Source organism: Electrona antarctica (genome assembly GCF_951216825.1).
Source record: "Electrona antarctica genome assembly, chromosome: 23".
Classification (NCBI taxonomy): Eukaryota; Metazoa; Chordata; class Actinopteri; order Myctophiformes; family Myctophidae; genus Electrona; species Electrona antarctica.
The window spans coordinates 11080306-11101777 of record NC_136804.1 but is presented as its reverse complement, the minus strand read 5'-3'; the positions used below and the strand labels follow the sequence as shown (position 1 = coordinate 11101777).

The 21472-nt window shown below is 43.1% G+C and overlaps 2 protein-coding genes across 3 annotated transcripts in view; both read right to left on the bottom strand.

Annotated features, from left to right (window-relative positions):
- LOC306916597 (uncharacterized protein) overlaps window positions 1-9976 on the bottom strand; it is a 34082-nt gene extending 24106 nt beyond the window's left edge. The window contains exons 1-3 of one of the 2 annotated variants that reach the window (XM_079494536.1): window positions 9922-9976; window positions 9175-9293; window positions 7703-7758 (exon numbers count right to left, since the gene is read on the bottom strand). In XM_079494536.1, the coding sequence (XP_079350662.1) occupies window positions 7703-7745 (43 nt within the window). In that variant the 5' untranslated portion in view covers window positions 7746-7758; window positions 9175-9293; window positions 9922-9976. Of the gene's footprint in view, window positions 1-7702; window positions 7759-9174; window positions 9582-9921 lie in introns of those variants that run through there. The other variant, XM_079494535.1, reaches the window with a different exon arrangement.
- A 6125-nt stretch (window positions 9977-16101) lies between these two features.
- tmtc2a (transmembrane O-mannosyltransferase targeting cadherins 2a) overlaps window positions 16102-21472 on the bottom strand; it is an 87415-nt gene continuing 82044 nt past the window's right edge. The window contains exon 12 of the mRNA XM_079494449.1: window positions 16102-17264. Within this exon, the coding sequence (XP_079350575.1) occupies window positions 17022-17264 (243 nt within the window). The 3' untranslated portion in view covers window positions 16102-17021. The remainder of the gene's footprint in view (window positions 17265-21472) is intronic.

The window sequence follows — 21472 nt, the reverse complement described above, 5'->3', positions numbered from 1 at the left end:
TGAACAGCAGTGCTGCCATGTCTGCAAGTCATGCACAATAAAATTATGCGTAGCAGACGCGATAAACTGCAACTGATGTTGTGATGGCTGTGCGCGTGTACGATTGTGGCACAGGATGTACAGCTGTACATTAACCTACTGTAGAATGGATGTAGAGCAACAGGAAACTACATGCAGGTGTCATGAGCAGGAATGTGTCATGTGTTGCGGCTACAAACTGCCTGAATGGATCAAAGTAATGACAGTATCCAGGCAGTGATGGAAGTACTCACATGTTTTACTTAAAAGTATCAATACTGCAATGTAGAAATTGAGTAAAAGAACAAAATTATCGACATCAAAATATACTTAGACAATATCACAGGTACTCATTGTGCAGAATGTCCCATTTCACAAGTTCAACATGTATTAACATATTTTGAAAATAGACAATCCACAAGGGATGCGACGCATTGTGAGCTTGTAGATCTGCTATTTTCAAATGGCCGAAATAAGTGGTATGGTTTATAATAATCCTAATCTACAAATTAACTAAACTTTATGTTAATTGGAGTGGAGCAAATGTGTGACACACACACACACACACACACACACACACACACACACACACACACACACACACACACACACACACACACACACACACACACACACACACACACACACACACACACACACACACACACACACACACACACACACACACACACACACACACACACACACACACACCATTGAGCAGCATGGAGTGTTGGAGTTGGAAATCACCCAACCGTCCTGCGTACCACCTGTTTCTAAATGTCACATAATGCAGGAGGCAGCAAAATGTTGTGTTATTGAAAACAAGCACTTCCAAACTCTGACACTTACAAAAATAATCAAATGCAGGGCATTTCTTGGCAGAAAGTAGCTCATAACGTTTCTATGGTGGATTTTTATTAAACAAAAACTTTGCAGATAGAAAGAGGATAATTCAAGCTTTTCGTACAGCTGCAATGTTGGTGAGTTTAACATTGTTTAATGCAATCAGACAGGACTTTTCTGTTTGGATGTATGGGCTGTCAAGGCCAGAAAGTAGTTTTTTGCCACTCAGTGGGCGTTCCCGCATAACTTCCAGGTACGATGATGTCACGCGCATACCCTCTATAGTGAAACTAATCAAATGACAAAGTCTGGTCTATGTGTTGAATAACAATTACAGTCAGCATGTTAGAAACATGCAGTGGCATTGTGATAATCATTATGTAGTGGTAACGCTAAGAACTGTGGGTAATTCCTTTGCCAAAGTCAGCATTGATGCTGACTTACGGAAAGGGTGCATAAAGGGGCGGGGCTGAGCCCTTTCGGTGACTTACCTTATTTCAAATGGGACAGCCCTCAAGCCCTCGCAGACTTGAGAGCGAGAGCGAGAGAGAGAGAGAGAGAGAGAGAGAGAGAGAGAGAGAGAGAGAGAGAGAGAGAGAGAGAGAGAGAGAGAGAGAGAGAGAGAGAGAGAGAGAGAGAGAGAGAGAGAGAGAGAGAGAGAGATGCAAACTTCCATCAAGTGGCAGCGGTGGCCGAACGGATTGCGGAGCGGTCTTGATACCGGAAGGTCGGCAGTTCGAATCAGTGGTCCGACACGTTAAAATTACCACCGCTGAAGTGCCCTTGAACAAGGCATTGAACCACTACGATGAAATGTTCTATGAGCAGGGCCTGGCTGGAAACAAGTTCTTGAGCTTAGCCCAGATACCCTGGGTAAATATAGTAATCATTTCATTTCATTTCAAAAAAATTGTACTGGACCCCACTGAGAATCACGTCACACTAAATAAACAGTTTGACTACAAAACATTCTCATACCGACAGTAAAAACATGATACCACATCTCATCCACGCCTCTCTGCCAAAGGCATTTCATATCGCTTTGGAAGGGACGGGGTGCTTTTCTCCCCGCATGTCTCTATCTACAGGATATTCATATAGGAAATTAAATGTGGCCCGTCTGGCCGAAAGAGCAATTGTCTGCAGTCACTCTCTCTGTCGCTATCTCCCTCAATTCCTCCCGCTGCTTTCCCTGTGTGTCTTTTGGGGGTTTGAGTTGTGTTTTGCGCGTAGGTTGCTGTCTTTGGACTGGGGCTGTTTCCTCTTCCTGAGATCCACACGCGCTTTTCTTTCTCTTCCCTCTCAATGTTATCTTGCAGTCTCTTGTTCTGGGTGAGGATTATTTGGGCTCCTAATGCTGGACATTCCTCATTCGGGGTGGATGTACATGCGTACGTGTGCATGTTATTTTGTGTCATCATGTTTCTGTAGGGTGTGACTGGCACACTGACACACACACACACACACACACACACACACACACACACACACACACACACACACACACACACACACACACACACACACACACACACACACACACACACACACACACACACACACACACACACACACACACACACACACACACACACACGAGAGGGGGTGAAAAGCCCACCAGAGGTCAGATAACAGAGATGAGCCTCCTTTCCTGTCATTGTTCACAGTTAAAGCACATGTTTACATGCAGGGAACATGTGTGTATCGTATCATCTCATTCACAGCCTGGAGCTAATATTCATGCATTTTTACCAAACATACTGTACAGAAACACTCTGTTCTTCTACCTTATCGACCAGGGGTCTTCAACAGGGGTCCGGGACCCCTAAGACAGTAACAATCTTTGTGTGATAGCAGCACCAACAATAGCATATCTACAATCATGTTGTGAGCTTGTAGATCGGCTATTTAATATGAACACTTTCAGTCTATGATGCAATAATGTATGAAACGTTATACATTGAAACACAATGTAGTGGGGGTTCCTACAGTACATCTGTGGTCAGATTAATTTGTGTCTGCTGACTGAGCAGCAGAACACCTGTGGTGTCCGCGCCAGGTGGCGGCACGGCCTCCCACCGGAAAACACATCAAACACCTCCTATACTCATCGTCTATATGTGTTTGCACATCATCAGTGGGGGCGGAACAAAAACCTTCTCTCCATTGTCTTTGTCTGTGGAGGATACTTCCACGTTTGTCTCTTTGATTGACTTTTTCTGTCCCCTCTTCCTTTGTCGACAACGTTCTCCATATCTCATCCTTACAAGCTCTCAAGGGTTTTATGAGTGGAGGAAGCTGCAGAGATGGCAGAGAAAGCAGCAGAGCTGAACCACTCCGAGTTTGATGTGGTGTTGAGCGCTGCTCACATGCTCAGGTTGGTGAGCAGCACTATTAAAAAAACATTCATTACCACATCAATAGTTTTCACAATTGTGGGGAAAACAGTGAGAGTATATTTCATTAATCAATGAGGATTTTGGAAAAGGATCTCATCTTACAGTACTGTTTACGGCACCATTCAAAAGCTTTCTTGGCTTTTACAATTCTATCAGTCGAACAGCCGCATTTTACAATTATATCAGTCGAACGGGTTTTACAATTCTATCAGTCGAACGGCCACGTTTTACAATTCTATCAGTCGAACGGCCTAGTTTTACAATTCTATCAGTCGAACGGCCGCGTTTTACAATTCTATCAGTCGAACGGCCACGTTTTACAATTCTATCAGTCGAACGGCCTAGTTTTACAATTCTATCAGTCGAACGGCTGCGTTTTACAATTCTATCAGTCGAACGGCTGCGTTTTACAATTCTATCAGTCGAACGGCCACGTTTTACAATTCTATCAGTCGAACGGCCTAGTTTTACAATTCTATCAGTCGAACGGCTGCGTTTTACAATTCTATCAGTCGAACGGCTGCGTTTTACAATTCTATCAGTCGAACGGCCACGTTTTACAATTCTATCAGTCGAACGGCCACGTTTTACAATTCTATCAGTCGAACGGCTGCGTTTTACAATTCTATCAGTCGAACGGCCACGTTTTACAATTCTATCAGTCGAATGGCTGCGTTTTACAATTCTATCAATCGAACGGCCTAGTTTTACAATTCTATCAATCGAACGGCTGCGTTTTACAATTCTATCAGTCGAACGGCCACATTTTACAATTCTATCAATCGAACGGCTGCGTTTTACAATTCTATCAGTCGAACGGCTGCGTTTTACAATTCTATCAATCGAACGGCCTAGTTTTACAATTCTATCAATCGAACGGCTGCGTTTTACAATTCTATCAATCGAACGGCCACGTTTTACAATTCTATCAATCGATCGGCTGCGTTTTACAATTCATCAGTCAGTCAAACATATGGATTATGGAACCTTTCCCTCCGATATTGCGCGCAACCATGCTGTTATCCATGCGTCCATCAGATAGCTTTTACATGTACAGTTGGGTGCCACCGATATTGTCCCTTATCATTTGACCCATTTAGGCCTGACCTCAAAATTGTAAAAAATTCTTCTAAATCCTCCAGTTTTCTGAAATAAATATTTTCACGATTTTTAAAAAATAGCAGACCTACAAGCTCGTAGCGCGCCACTCGGTGGCGCGCTATGAGCTTGTAGATCTGCTGTTTTTCAATAGCTAAATTATAACATAATGTTTAAAACACCAAAAGGGGTTCCCGCCCAAAATGGGTTAACTGTCCTTTTGCGCAGATCACGCAAAACTCCAAAATTCCATCCACGGAGCAAAAACGATAGCATTACCATTTTAAGGAACACATTTCAGTTCAGCACAGTGTGATAATGGTACCACTTTTAACCTCTGCATTGGCTATCCCACTGACTAAATGTTGGATTTAAGATTCAAGAAGTAAACAAATTCCCACTGTCTGTTTATGTTGTTGACCGACCAGCTCTGTCTAGAATATACATCACTGCCTTTAAGCCAAAGAGAGGAATCGTTGAGCTAAACAGAGCTCCATGTCTAACAGCCTCTGGCCCCTTTGCTGTGATTAAAGTCCACAGAGTTTATACTGTGTTTATCACCCAGTTGTTTACAGTGATGGTGGACCATCGTTTATCTAGCCTAGCATGTTGCTGCTGCTTACATGTGGTTCCTGTACATTACAGAAAGCAGATCCAGGAGATTTAGACCGTCAACACTTTGGCCTGATGCTACAGTACATGAGTCATTTCAAGGTATCTTAAAAGCTGCTGCTCGAGACATTGCTCACACGTTGAATCTTTACATTAGGAGAGATAAACAAACCCTGCTCTTAAAAGCCAGCGTAACTCTACTTGAGAAACAGAATGTAAACTTGTTGAAATAGATGGGAAAAAACTGAAGAGAAGTGAACCTGAGTTCAGGGAAGGAGTCCCTTTTGAAAAAGATGAATATAATATAATTTATGTTCTATGCTGTCCAGGTATGTCGGCATAGACATAGTCCATCTCCTTGAATGCATTATTTAGCTCAATTCCTTATCTAGAAGATAAGTGTTCATTTAACTCTGATGAGGGTAATAATAAAACTGTATTTATATAGCACCTTCCAAAACTGGGTTACAAATTGCTTTACAAAAGAAACAACAAAAATAAACGACACAAAACAAGAAGATTAAAAACAATGCGGAAAATAATTCAGATACAAACATACAAATTACGTACAATGGTTGGTTGTACAAGGGTACAAATTTAAGCAAATGAATGGGCCCGTTCGCAAGCACACCAACTCTGGGGATTTTAGGGTGTGGATGTGGAATGTCCAAAGCTGTTACTTCTCAGGATTCAAATTCAAAAGTAGCAGATCGACAAGCTCAATTAAGACGCGTCGCTTTGTGCGTCATTTCGAGCTTGTAGATCAGATATTTACTTGTGTAGGGCAAGTAGGGCATTCATTACAAAGAAAGCAAACAGTTAAAATATTGACACGCGCACACGCACACGCACACACACACACACACACACACACACACACACACACACACACACACACACACACACACACACACACACACACACACACACACACTGTGAGGACACATTTTGTTTAAGGTATAATTTAATGCATATTTTGATCTACTCAGCTAAAGCAAGCTTCACCCTGAGCCCCTCCTGCCTTAATGTACCACTAAAAACTGGCGGCTTTCCTGAAATGCAGCTCGTATATCAGAGCGTGTGTCAAACCTTCAGCACTGAAGCACTGAAGGACACACTTTAAATAGCTTTGCCAAAAGATGAATTCAAGACAATCCAGTAGACCAGTACGTGGCTGCAGTGCAAGAAGCCGCTTAAATGCAGAAAAGTGCTGCATTGCTGTAACTCAACACCCTGATATGACACATTTATCCAATAGAGCATTTTGGACTTGGACCTGCAGTTCAAACCAGACGACCTCATCACACAGTCCAACCCGAGGAAGCTGTGGAACGGACTAGGACTCAGCACTACGCCTGTGTCCCCGAAGAGAGGAGACCCCCTGAACTGAAAGAGAATACAAGGCTCTCCGTCTGTCCCTTCAATGAAGACAGGGTGTGTCCCCCTGGGGTCTGGTATGAACACCTCATACCGTATGTCCAAAACTGATTTCAGGATTCAAATTCAAAAGTACCAAAGGTAGCACATCCACTCAAAATACGGAAGAACTTTTAAAGTCTATGAAATGGAATACCCATTGTCCTCGTTAGAACAGGTTGCAGGGTGGCAGTTTTGGGGTACTGTGTCAAAAAAAAGGCATGAGGGTTATGGTCCTGCCAGCCCAGTGTCTGTGGTGGGAGACAAAACAGTCACCTGAGTAATGTCACCTTGACCATAGCGTGCCAATTGAAAACACACAATGAAACACTAAGGTCACAGTGAGACGGGGCACTTCATTCCAATGTGATTTCCTGCAAAATACAGCTTGTTTTAGAAGCCGTTGGGTGTGAAATTACCTACTGTATCATCATAAGAAAGTATTTCTCAGGGTTATCAATAACCCCTTCCTTCCTTCCTTCCTTCCTTCCGATTTGAAAAGGACAGAAAACAATGAATGAACAATATCAAAGCTTGCCGACATAGCACATCTAGAGGTACTGTCCCCCGGGACCCTCCCCGACCATGTATTCATAAGCTTAAATATGTACATATCAGTACAAACAGCTGACTGACACACTGAGAAGTGCATCCAGCATTTCATCTGTTTACTGGTGGCAAAATGGAAAACAGACGGAGAGGCCTATCTCTTCAGCTGTGCCAAAGCATGTAATATTGTATTCCATTTTATTTAGAGTCTCTTTTACGAGTGTGAACTGGCCAAGAGGCATAAATGTTACACAGCTTTGCCAGTAACATACAGGACAATAGCAATGACAGACATATAACATCTGTAAAAACAATACCCACTACCTAGGAAGCTCAAGGATATTAAAAAGAAAAAGAAAATCTACAAAGTGACCAATATAAAACTAAGAGCAACAACAAAGCAGGAGCAATGTGGTCATTAAAACTCACCAGAGGGATCTGGTCTGCAGGTCGTTCCACGCATACACGCAGGGCCGAAAATATGCAAGGTTTCTTTTTCCAGCTTCAGATTTTGATGGAGATATGATTTGAGTAGATCTCATCTGATCATTGAATTTGAATTTATTAATATGTGAAGTGTATGAAAAAAACAGCACTGTGCCCTTTTCGGCGCAGGAAGAATAGCAAAAATAGCCAATATACAAGCTCACAACGTGCATGACATGCATCGTGCGCTTGTACTACAGTATATCTGCTATTTTCACTATTTGCCACTTCCCACTCATTAAATAGTCTGGCCAGATAGATAGATTAAATTGTTTTACCTCTTCTTTCCTTCTCTCTGCCCAGGCACATCATGGTCGCCATGGTCACAGCAGGTCTGTTGAGAAAAGAGAGTTGGTTAAAATCAGAATAGGAGATGTTTTTCATGTCGTTTAATCACTTGCACCCCAGCGTCTCTATTCTGGGGCAAACATTTTGGTGAAAAATAGCAGCTCTACAAGCTTGAGCTTCACTATTTTCATCCCTGGGGGTTTCCGAATCCCGATCATCTTAAATGATTGAAAATCTTTAGCCTATCCTATGTGTTGATTTAGATTAGAACAACGTTTTTCAGACCAAGGACCCCTTAGCTGAGAGAGAGAGATGAAGCAGGGACCCCCACTACATAATAATAAAATTGTGTTGCAGATTAAACCTTTTCATAGATTTCATAGACAGACATTTCATATAGACTTCTTTGACAACACCATCATCAGTGTATGGAAAATAGCCGATCTACAGATCATCTATTGACTAAAGTTCTCTTCAGAATAGAGGGTATGCGCATGCTTAAAGTGAATGGCACATCGAGTGGAAAAGCAACATGCAAAGTGTGTTTAACATTGTTTAACGTTGTTTAATGCAATCAGATAGGACTTTTCTGTTTGGATGCATGGGTTGTCAAGGCCAGAAAGTAGTTTTTTGCCAGTCAGTAGGCATTCCCCCATAACTTCCGGGTTTGATGATGATGTCACACGCATACCCTCTATAGGGATGCAAGGTTTCAAGTGGTTAATGTAAAACTCTGAGGACCCCCCGGGGCGGCACAGACCCCCGGTTGAAGACCCCTGCAGGGATGCAGAGAAGAGTAGATGAAGGGAAACAGTTCCTGTCTGTAACACTGGTTGTTGCCAACGGCGCAAAGAGTACAGTTTACTAATGATGTGTGGAGTCAGTTCATGTCTGTACGACCAAAGGACCTCGACGTTCTGTCAGCTCCGGAGCTCAACACAAAAATGGTAATGACTTAACAGTAACACCCATTAAAACCGTGAAAGCATCCGTGTCATTTTAGATTTTTTTGCGTTGACTATTCAAAAATAGCAGATCTACAAGCTATTTTTTCAGTGCAGCTTTTGACTACTGAGAAGGAAGAATTGGCGAATCGGCCTCAGGTTAGCAGTTTGAAAGAGGATAATTCAAGTTTTCCCTACAGCTGCAATGTTGGTGAGTTTAACGTTGTTTAATACAAGCAGATCGGAAATGCAATTTGGATCAATGGGATGTCAATGGAGGGTATTGCAAAGTGTTGCAAATTGCGACTAGCCTACAGTATAGGGTCTTAACGCTATCACAGAAAAACATTCTTAATGGTTATGTCAGTATGAACACTGATACAAACTTGAATGACTAACATTACTGACTTTTGCATATGGTTTGTTGACAATGTCATTTGTGTCAATCACTGTTCACTTTATTTTACATTGCTATTTATTTACCGTAAACACCACATAAATGTACATGGAACTCACACCTGTAATGATGAGCAGAGTCGTATAGATGAGAGAGTTACGACAACCCCGTTCACTCCATGGGGCCAGTCCAACGGCGGCTCTTCTACATAGACTTATATTGGAGAAGTGTGACAGAGGCCTGAACCGGAAGTTTACAGAATGCATGGGCTTTAGAGTAACAACAAACGAGTTACATTAACCACTCATTGGCAGAACTCGCCTTTCAATGGCTCTGATGTGTCTGGCCAACGAAGACAATCTTATTATATAAAAGTAGCCGCACACTTGTAGCTCCAATGCAATGGACAGTACATTAAAGAAAACAACAGCTAAGCTGCCTTCATCAGTGTTGAATTACACTTGTCTCTGTCTGTGTGTCCCTTCAATGAAGACAGGGTCCCCCCCCCCCCCCAGGGTCCCCCCCCCCCCCCCCTGGGGTCTGGTATGAACACCTCATACTGTATTATGTCCAAAACTGTTACTTTTCAGGATTCAAATTCATTGTTTTGAGGTCCCTGACACAGGCATAGTGCTTCTTGTCTCTCCACAGTTAAATCCACACTTGTATGCACTATGCAGGTGCAACCAATCATTGTAACCTGACCAATCACAGGTAAAGTGAGAAGACAGAAGACCAATGACAAGACAGTTGAGAAGAGGTCCAATTAAAGGGGCATGAAAACCAGGCTGATGTTTGTTTTCCTGGTATTATATGGCTTAACCACTTTGCCTATAATGATAATAACATGCACCAAATAGGGACTTACTTAACAGGGTTAATGTGGTAAAAGTATTATTTTACAACAGTGATGAGCAGGGGCCCTGGCCCGTGGTGTTCGACCTCCCGTTAGTTTGACCATGCATTAAGGTTGGTGGACATGCATTAAGGTTGGCGACCGTGCGTTAAGGTTGGCGACCGGATTAAAGTTGGCGAACATGCGCTGCTCCGTGCTTGCGGTTATTGTGTCATTCACAGGGCAGATCGAGTTTCATAAACAATATTTACATAATTTCAGGAGGAAGCCACCACTATGGTCCCATCCTCAGGAGGAAGCCACCACTATGGTCCCATCCTCAGGAGGAAGCCACCACTATGGTCCCATCCTCAGGAGGAAGCCACACTGCTCTTCTCCCGGCTACGCCAGACTCTCCATATGGGCCAATGGGAAGAAAGATACATCTATACCAGTGGTTCTCAAAACGTTTTCATGCCAAACTGATGTATTTGGCCGAGGACCCCCATCTGAAAAGGTTTTACCAAGGGCCCTCAAAAGAGAAGATTGCTGTGTATAAAGGGGAAAAAAAATGAAAAACAGGAAAAAAAGATCTAAATGATTCAACATTTTCAAAGTCGTACGATTTGTCACACACGTTACAGCAGTGAAATTTGTTCTCCACATTTGTCCCATATCGAGCAGTGAGCCGCAGCTCGGGAATCATTTGATTAGTTGATTTGACCCCCAATCAAACCCATTGATGCTGAGTGCCAAGCAGGGAGGTATTGGGTCCCATTTTTACAGTCTTTGGTATGACCCGCCCGGGGATTGAACACCCACCTCCCAGGTTCAGGGCGGACACTCAGCAGCACGGCACAAAGTATTTTTGAATAGCCAACATATAAATGGATAAAAATTATTGTGATGCGCTATGTACGCTATGTACGCTATGTCACGATTTACGGCAAAAAGGATTGTGATTAACGATATGGCAGTAATTTAAAAAAAAGAAAAGAAACATCACTGTTGTTAACCCTTGAACCCCCAGCATCCCTATTCTGGGGAGAACGTTTCCAAAATAGCCAACCTATAAGCTCACAACGCATTGTGAGCTTGTAGATCTGCTATTTATGGTGAATTGATTTGTGTGAGAGTGAAGTATAGAGGGTATGCGTGTGACATCATCATCAAACCAGGAAGTTATGCAGGAACACCTACTGAGTGGCAAAACAATTTTTTTTTAATGATAACGAATATTGTCCCATTCCCATTTGTGAAATCCTCACCTGAGCGTGAAAATCCTCTCTAGTGATTTGGAAAGCCTTCTCTCCATAGCCGATTTCCTGCTCCGTGTCGAGTCTTAACCTGTCCTTGTTTTTTCACCAAAATAATGTGAATGTCAGATATATATAGATTACTTAATATGATATTCACAGTAACTGAGAAAGAGATTCTTGATTTCAACAAATTAGTTGAAATTACCTACAGTAGGCTACATCACTACATCATCAATCAACATCAAACATGTTGGCAGTAAATAAATAAAGGCTGTCCCTCTTTTTTAGTGCTGGGATTGTTGTTTTTTCCAAATGTCTTGATCCTGGTTGTTATTATTATTATTTTTCTCTAACCTTAGGATGAGTTTGAAAGATAACCGGCAAGTCTGAAATACATGTTCTGCATGTAGGGATGTACAAGAACATATTGAATGATCTGTGACATTACACAGTATTTTAAGCACTCCTACTGTACATACATACTAATTACTTTGTAAAGTGTTAAATAGCTATTCGGATAGGCTTACATCTTATAGTGTTTGTTCTCTGTCTTTCCAGCTCTTGTCGAAACAGAAAATATACGTTCAGATCTGGATACTCAACAAACGACAAAACAAAACAAATTAAACAAAAACTGAGCAGACAAAATTGGAAAGTTGAGTTGATATTGTGGGTTCTCAACCCTGATTGGATTGGAAATGCAGTTTGTCCAGAGCGATAACAAAAGAAAAAGTGGATATCAGAAGCAGAGACATGAGCCCCCACCTCCAAAGCGAACCCTGCTTACTTACATACTGTACATTATCACCATATCAGTTCTCTCGTCCTTGGCCCATCTCCCAGCAAGGGCATCAAAGTACTTCCTCATTGGGTGTTGAGCTACAGTAGCATGACCTGACCTGGGAAATCTAGAGGAACACTGAGACGGGCCGGGTCACGGCCAGAACAATGACCATGTGTGTTGTTCTCTGTCCACGGAGGTCGTTTATACAGTACGCAAATGTGAGGGGATTTATCACCCACTGTCCAAAGATGTACTGCCCAAAGACATAAGTTCCAGTGTTTGAGCGAAAACGTTTAGGGATAACGGACAAGGCGGCGTGCAAGACACGGCCCTGAGTTCCAGTGTTTGAGCGAAAACGTTTAGGGATAACGGACAAGGCGGCGTGCAAGACACGGCCCTGAGTTCCAGTGTTTGAGCGAAAACGTTTAGGGATAACGGACAAGGCGGCGTGCAAGACACGGCCCTGAGTTCCAGTGTTTGAGCACCGTTACTGTGTGCTGCAGTGCTTTGCTTCCCAAAAACGATGATTCTTTTTTAACAAAATACTTTTTTGGTTTGAACTAAAACAATATCACTTACATCACCGTGAATAGATTTTTTTGTAATCATTGTTAGCCAGTTCACTCAATGCCATGTTGATCTGAACGAGTCTAATGGTTTACTTTGTTTCTCTTTGAAAAGAGTGTCAGAGTGCGTATTTGTTTCTGTGTGTCCTAACCAGTGTTAATTTAACTTTAAGTGTAACATTTTTACATTCAAAGCTGTAAGTACAGATTAACACATTTTCTTTATCCCTCCCGCTTCCAAAAAGGTCTCCATGGAAACCAAGAATAAGTAAAAGGCTATTGAAGAGTGACAAGATTAAACAATATATTCATTTTGCCGTTTTCAAAGACTTCAAGAAATAATCTCTTTGGAAGTTTCAAATGCCATCATATTGCAGAGAGGACGTCTCCTGGGGGAACATACATTCTGCACTGAGCCAAGAGTTGTCATAATTTTTATTGTGGAAAACTGTTCACTTGGCTTTTACAAAACACAACACATACAGTAAGGCTACAAATGCACCACACAATCTCCTATAGGGCATAGCAGTGGTGGCCATTGTGTGGTGAGATTTCCGAAAATATTTATATAAATTATTTTATGCCTGGAAACAAGCCCAGGCGCAATCATGACCATAAAATATTAGATTTTTGTATTTGTATTTATTTATTTTTACACCTAATTAAATGTTTTATGGTTCATGATTCACCAGGAGCCTGGGGGGCTTGGTCAAATAATTGTTTTTTTTATTTTCGGAAATGTCGATGGGAAAAACAAATGGCCCCCACTGCAACGCCCTATTGTGAGTTGAACTAGCTCTCTCTGTGTCAACAGACCTTCTGTGACCATCACTACCACCTGGTGTTCCTGAGCAGAGAGACGGGAAGACAACGTAACGCCATTTCATGTTCTCTACCATAGTGGTTCGCAACCTGTGGGGTCGGAGGTCCCGACATGATTCTTTTCGGGGGTCCCAGATGACAGTGAAGTGACTTTAAGGACTTTCAAGACCTTTTTAATAGCTCAAAAAAAGAAAGAAAGAAATGAAAAAAAGACCATTATTGCATTAAAGTACTCAACAAACTACTATAAGAGCTGGTCAAACATTGGCCAAAATTGTCAAATAATAGAAGAAAGAGGCAAGATTTGTGAAAATACCTGATCTACAAGCTCACAACGCCTCGCCTTGCGAGGTGTTGTGAGTTTTTAGATCTGCTATTTCCACAATATTTATATGTTGAACCGAGTCAAACTAAATGTGATGCCTACAATTCAAAGTGCTTGTCAGGGTGTGGGGTCCCCAGTTCAAATATGATCATTTTGGTGGGTCCCCAGTTCAAATATGATAATTTTGGTGGGTCCCCAGTTCAAATATGATAATTTTGGTGGGTCCCCAGTTCAAATATGAATATTTTGGAGGGTCCCCAGTTTAAATATGATAATTTTGGGTGGGTCCCCAGTTCAAATATGAATATTTTGGAGGGTCCCCAGTTTAAATATGATAATTTTGGGTGGGTCCCCAGTTCAAATATGAATATTTTGGAGGGTCCCCAGTTTAAATATGATAATTTTGGGTGGGTCCCCAGTTCAAATATGAATATTTTGGAGGGTCCCCAGTTCAAATATGAATATTTTGGAGGGTCCCCAGTTCAAATATGAATATTTTGGAGGGTCCCCAGTTCAAATATGAATATTTTGGAGGGTCCACAGTTCAAATATGAATATTTTGGAGGGTCCCCAGTTCAAATATGAATATTTTGGAGGGTCCCCAGTTCAAATATGAATATTTTGGAGGGTCCACAGTTCAAATATGAATATTTTGGAGGGTCCCCAGTTCAAATATGAATATTTTGGAGGGTCCACAGTTTAAATATGAATATTTCGGGGGCCCCGGCCTGAAAAGGTTGAGAACCACTGATGTAGTGTACCTGTTTGAGGAAGTGAGGAAGCGGGGACACGACATCACCTCTTGAACCAGTTAACCATTTTCACCCAGGCGTCCCTATTTTGGGCACGTCATTATAGGTGAAAATTGTCACAATTCACCCCCCCCCCTACATTTCAAAAACATCTTGCAATATTAAATAAATAGTGAAAATAGCAGATCCACATTGGCTAATTTCATTATCCTTTGTTTGACAAAGTATGTACGGCTTAAGTGGTTAAGGTGACAATGAAAGAAGGGCACAGTGTTGGTATTTTTTTTTCTTTTTTTTTTTTTACAGGTATCACATATTAATTAATAAATTAAAATCCTCATCCGATCAGATGAGATCAAATAAAACATTTCCATTTGACACAGCACAATACAAAAAAGCGATAACCTTTCGTCGCTCGGCACGAGAGGCGCTAAGAAGACTCATTATTACAGGCGGCTTTGGCACAGTTGAAGAGATTCCCCTCGATCCGTTTTACATTTTGCCATCAAAAAGATCAAATGCTGGAGGTCTGCAGTTCTCAGTCAACACATTCTCCCAAGACAGCACAGGACGGATTTGACAAAACGTTTGACTTGGCGGGGGTACCTGCGGGGACACACGTTGACTAGTGGTTTTCAGCCCTTGTCATATCAAGGTCCATTATTAATTCCATGCTGTATTGATGTTGGTACCATAGGAGAGATAACAGGGAAATGAACAAAATAACAATTATTCTACATTCTCTAATTGTGTAGATTATGTAATGCAGATGTTATACAATACAATACAATTAAATTCTTGAGAGCATAAAATTACACCAAATGGACCCGCAACGGTCTATTTGGTTACCAACTCTCCATCATTTAACTGGGGACCACCTGGAACCCCCTCAAGGACCACCTGGAACCCCCTCAAGGACTACTGGAACCCCCTCAAGGACCACCTGGAACCCCCTCAAGGACCACTGGAACCCCCTCAAGGACTACTGGAACCCCCTCAAGGACCACCTGGAGGAAGTTGGAACCCCCTCAAGGACTACTGGAACCCCCTCAAGGACCACCTGGAACCCCCTCAAGGACTACTGGAACCCCCTCAAGGACTACTGGAACCCCCTCAAGGACCACTGGAACCCCCTCAAGGACCACCTGGAACCCCCTCAAGGACCACCTGGAACCCCCTCAAGGACTACTGGAACCCCCTCAAGGACTACTGGAACCCCCTCAAGGACCACCTGGAACCCCCTCAAGGACTACTGGAACCCCCTCAAGGACTACTGGAACCCCCTCAAGGACTACTGGAACCCCCTCAAGGACTACTGGAACCCCCTCAAGGACCACCTGGAACCCCCTCAAGGACTACTGGAACCCCCTCAAGGACCACCTGGAACCCCCTCAAGGACTACTGGAACCCCCTCAAGGACCACCTGGAACCCCCTCAAGGACTACTGGAACCCCCTCAAGGACTACTGGAACCCTCTCAAGGACCACCTGGAACCCCCCCCAAAGGACCACTGGAACCCCCTCAAGGACCACTGGAACCCCCTCAAGGACCACCTGGAACCCCCTCAAGGACTCCTGGAACCCCCTCAAGGACTACTGGAACCCCCTCAAGGACCACCTGGAACCCCCTCAAGGACCACCTGGAACCCCCTCAAGGACTACTGGAACCCCCTCAAGGACCACTGGAACCCCCTCAAGGACCACCTGGAACCCCCTCAAGGACTACTGGAACCCCCTCAAGGACTACTGGAACCCCCTCAAGGACCATTGGTTGAAAACCACTGGACTATTGGGGGGGGGGTTGCCATTCTGTCCCTATCGTGACATTAACTCGAACAGCGCTGAGTCAGCTGAGGCCAACACTCGCTTGCGGTGCCTCTCGTGGTTCAAAGTCCGCTTTAGATGGCACGTCCATCGCTGTGACTGTTTTTTGGAGAATGGCACGATAGGCTGTTTGGCGAGTGTGTTGCCAGTGTGTCATTCAGCTGTGTACCAACCTCACCTTACCGCCTGGTGTTTTAACAAGATGCAACGATTATGTACACTTCTGAATGCATCGTCGCGGGCAGGACCTATAGAGATGCTTTAATACTGTCCATTCGTTGTTTTCTGTCCTTTTCAAATCATGATGAGCACGGGCAGGAAAGGTCCAGGGTTATTCATAACCCTGGGATTAGTGGTTTTTATTTGTCAATTTGGCTATTCAAAAAGCATTTTTTTTTTTTTTTTAGGAAGACATTTGTAGAATCTGCCTCAGGTTTTAATGGGCTAAAACAGGCTGTATTTTGGAGGAAATCACATCACAAGTGCTCTGTCTCACTGTGACATCAGTGTTTCATTGAACAATTGACAATGACATTAGACTGTTTTGTCTCCCACCACACTGGGCTGGTAGGACCATAACCCTCATGCCATCATTTTGAAGACAGTACCCCAAAACTGCCACCCTGCATCCTGTTCTAACGAGGACAACAGGTTTTCCATTTCATAGTCTTTTAAAAGTTTGTTTCTTCATACAGTATGTGCATACCAGACCCCAGGGGGACGGACGGACGGACGGATAGACACACCCTGTCTTCATTGAAGGGACAGACAGACAGACAGACGGAGAGCCTTGTATTCTCTTTCAGTTCAGGGGGTCTCCTCTCTTCGGGGTGCCAGACACATGCATATTGCTGAGTCCTTGTCTCTCCACAGGCGTAGTGCTGAGTCCTTGTCTCTCCATGACGTTCCACAGCTTCCTCAGGTTCGACTGTGTGATGAGGTCGTCCGGTTTGAGCTGCAGCGCCCGCAGGTAGTTGTCTTCTGCCTGAGGAAGCTTCCCGTTGAGGTGGAGGATGGCGCCAAGGTTCATCAGGGCAGCTGGGTACTGGCAGGAAGGAAGCAAACAAACAAACAGCATTAGGCGTCGTCTAGTCTTCATCGCACTGCGGTGACGAGGACAGTTATTGTCGGCAAACGGCACCATCCTACTAGGAGTATTAAGTTAGGATTTATGGGGGAAGTGATGTAGAGCTCCATATTTGAAGGCAGTGGATATTCATGGATAACATCATACATAAAGTAGCCTACAAATTATTCTCAGTATACATTATATTAATATAAAACTTATTTTGTTTAGGCCTATAAATATCACGCTTGAAGATTAAAGAGTACAGTACAGTACAGTGAGGCATATAGACGCACGCACGCGCACACGCACACACACACACACACACACACACACACACACACACACACACACACACACACACACACACACACACACACACACACACACACTCCAGGATGGGAGTGCTTAGGCAACAGTTTACACATGGGTAAATTGTGGTTATGATCAGGTTTTACAAGATCTGGGCGCTCCTTTAGCAATGCATTTATCAAATAGTATAAAACAAGTCCAAAATGCTCTATTGGATAAATGTGTGTCATATCAGGATGTTGAGTTACAGCAATGCAGCACTTTTCATTTTTTTGTATTTAAGCGGCTTCTTGCAGCCACGTACTGGATTGTCTTGAATTCATCTTTTGGCAAAGCTATTTAAAGTGTGTCCTTCAGTGCTGAAGGTTTGACACACGCTCTGATATACGAGCTGCATTTCAGGAAAGCTGCCAGGTTTTTGTGGTACATTAAGGCAGGAGGGGCTCAGGGTGAAGTTTGCCTGAGCTGAGTAGATCAAAATATGCATTAAATTACACCTCAAAATGTGTCCTCACAGTAGAGTAGCAGTCAGTCACGGTCACATTTCAAAGTGTTTTGTTTTCTTTTGGTTAGTGCCGTGAAATGACCTTAAGAAATGCACAGAACAGAGTAAAAAAAAACAATGGTGAATGATATACCGGTACCGTGCGTGCATGCGTGTGTGCGTGCGTGCGTGCGTGCGTGCGTGCCTGTCTAAGCAGTTGTGGAAAGTACTGTTAACCAAATACATTTACTCAAGTACTGTACTTAAGTACAACTTTGAGGTACTTTTACTTTACTGGAGTATTTCCTTTTTTTCCCCTCTTTTTTTACATTTATTTGAATACTTTTGTTACTAGTTACTTTGAAGATTTTAATCATTATAAAACATACATTAACGACTTCAGCCCTATAGTTAAGCAATTTGAGAATAGCAGATCTACAAGCTCACAACGCATCCGCGATGGGACGCGTTGTGAGCTTGCCTTGTACTATAGATCTGGTCTTTTCAAAATATTTTAACCCATTATATACATACAGTATGAAACGGGACATTTTGGATTATGAGTAATTTCACTCATAATAATTTAAGCATATTTAATCTTACCATTGCTTTTGTACTTTTACTTCCACCACTGTATCCAAGTATATTTTATGATATCAACAAAGAAACCCATGTATAGCAGAGCGTTATTACCGAGACATTCGAACCAAAGCGACTCTTCTTGAAGTGTGGCCAATCGAAAGCAGCTGCCGAAACCACAGTATCGACCGCATATAGGAATCTCTCGAGTCCAAGGTCACGGACAGAACTCTCTGCAAGCCACTGTTAACACGCCCAAATCTCATCCTCACCTCTTTTACGCCTCACCTCCCCAGATGGGACTCATTCCCTTGGCCTGGGAACCCTGAGTGTGTGTGACATATGGTTAGTGTCTTTGGCAACAGTTCTTTTTTTCTTCCCCCAAACACGACAACCTTGGCTTGGCGTGAGGTACACCCTCTGCTATTTCAACAAGTTTACATTCTGTTCCTCAAGTAGAGTTTATACGCTGTGCTTTTAAGAGCAGGGTTTGTTTATGGCTCCCTAATGTAACGAGTCAACGCGTGAGGAATTTGAATAATGTGTCTCGATCGGCAGATTTTAAGATACCTTTAAATGTACTGTAGCATCAGGCCAAAGTGTGGACGGTCTAAATCTCGTGGATCTGCTTTCTGTAATGTACAGGAACCACATGTAAGCAGCAGCAACATGCTAGGCTAGATCAGGGGTTCTCAACGTTTTTGGCCGGGGACCCCCGGAAATGCTTTGGCAATGTCTCGGGACCCCCGCCCCGCCCCCTCCCGACCCCCAATATAAATTGACTGCTACAATAACCTTAAACCATTTTGGGCGGGAACCCCTTTTGGTGTTTTAAGCATTGTTATAATTTAGCTATTGAAAAATAGCAGATCTACAAGCTCATAGCGCGCCACCGAGTGGCGCGCTACGAGCTTGTAGGTCTGCTATTTTTTTAAAACCGTGAAAAGAAAATGAAAAAAAAAACTTTTTTTTTTAAAATAATTTGGGGACCCCCTAAAATAATTTGGCGACCCCCCGAGGGGTCGCGACCCACGGGTTGAGAACCCCTGGGCTAGATAAACGATGGTCCACCATCACTGTAAACAACTGGGTGATAAATACAGTATAAACTCTGTGGGCTTTCATCACAGCAAAGGGACCAGAGGCTGTTAGACATGGAGCTCTGTTTACATGTGTCCTGTCTGTGTGTAGGGAAGAATCCACAGACTAAATCAACCTGTCTCTTCAAACTGAAGATAGTGATCTTCTTTCTTTGGTCTGTCCACAAACATATAGTCCACTTGCCAGACTGTGAACCTGGACATTTTGAGTACCCTGCCGGATGCTAACTTGCATATGTTGGGCAATTTTCATAATTAGCATAACTAGTCCTTACCCGTTCTGAATATATGAACAGCAAATTATGTTCAGTGTGGGTAATGTGATGCAATAGATCATTTCCTGTAAGGGGGGAATTGTTTACAGATGGTCTTGGGAAGTTAAAGCTGGGGTACCATTAACAACCTATTCAAGGCAAACATTTAACATTTTCATTATGCTTTACGTAGCATGTGACATGTCAAACTAGAAGTTTTTCATGATTCTGAATCTATTGCAAGCATTCATTTTTCACGAAAAACAATCCTTGGCCTAAATTCGGCCATAGGCACTGACCTCAATCACATTTGTGATGACGGCTATGGCCGTTTTTAGCCGAAGGAGTGTTTTTCGTGCAAAACTAATGCTTGGAATGGATTCAGAACCATGAAAACCCCCTAGTTTGACATGTCACATGCTACTTAAAGCATAATGGAATTTTGAAAAAATTGCCTTATATTGGTTGTCAATGGTACCCCAGCTAATTATGAAAATTGCCCAACATATGCAAGTTAGTATCCGGCAGTTTCTAGATGCTGGGGACCCATACTCAACATTTCTAACATAAAACGTTAGGGTACTCAAAATGTCCGGGTTCACAATGGGACTATATGGGCTGGCAAGTAGACTAATACAACGTGAAATTAAGTTGTAGTCCGTTTAAAAAAATGGACAAAGGACTAATTTAGCCTGTATCTCCTTCCTGAAGGCAGCAATTTATATTCGAATAAAGGTTAGTGTGACACTGATGAAGGCTGGATAGCCGAAACGTTTGTCCATTTGTTTCAAATATGAAATAAACTATTTGAACTGCAGTCTTGGTGTGTGCGACCCACTACCCTTTATTCTGATATGTTTTGAACGGGTGGCGCACCTATAGTCAGAGCGCGGTGGTCATATGAAGAGTGAGCAATTTATATTCCCCATTCAAAACATGATATTCCTTGCCAACCTTAGCATACTGTGTAGCTAGTGGTATGAGAGATTAGCTTCAGACGCGCGCACGCACGCACGCACGCACGCACGCACGCACGCACGCACGCACGCACGCACGCACACACGCACACACGCACACACACACACACACACACACACACACACACACGATCAACACTTTCCAGGCAACTGCAGTGACTTCTTGTGGTTCCGTAGTATCTCGACGACACATCTCAACAGCTTTCAAAATCGTACCCAAGAAAATGCATAGATATCATCACCCAGTGTCCCGTTGATTGATTACACTGGCTGCTTCTCTCTGCACTGGACTTTGTACAGAGATGAAAGAAAGCCAAAGCCTCTCACCAGCCCCGACAACAAGACCACATAAGTCACGCAGCACGCAGTCACCCAAAGCAGACACACATGACAAATGACCACAGGAAGCTCCATGTAGGCCCGTCTGAAAACACAGGGGCTCCCGCGACTTTAAATTACCTCTCCCAGACGAGTCCACGCG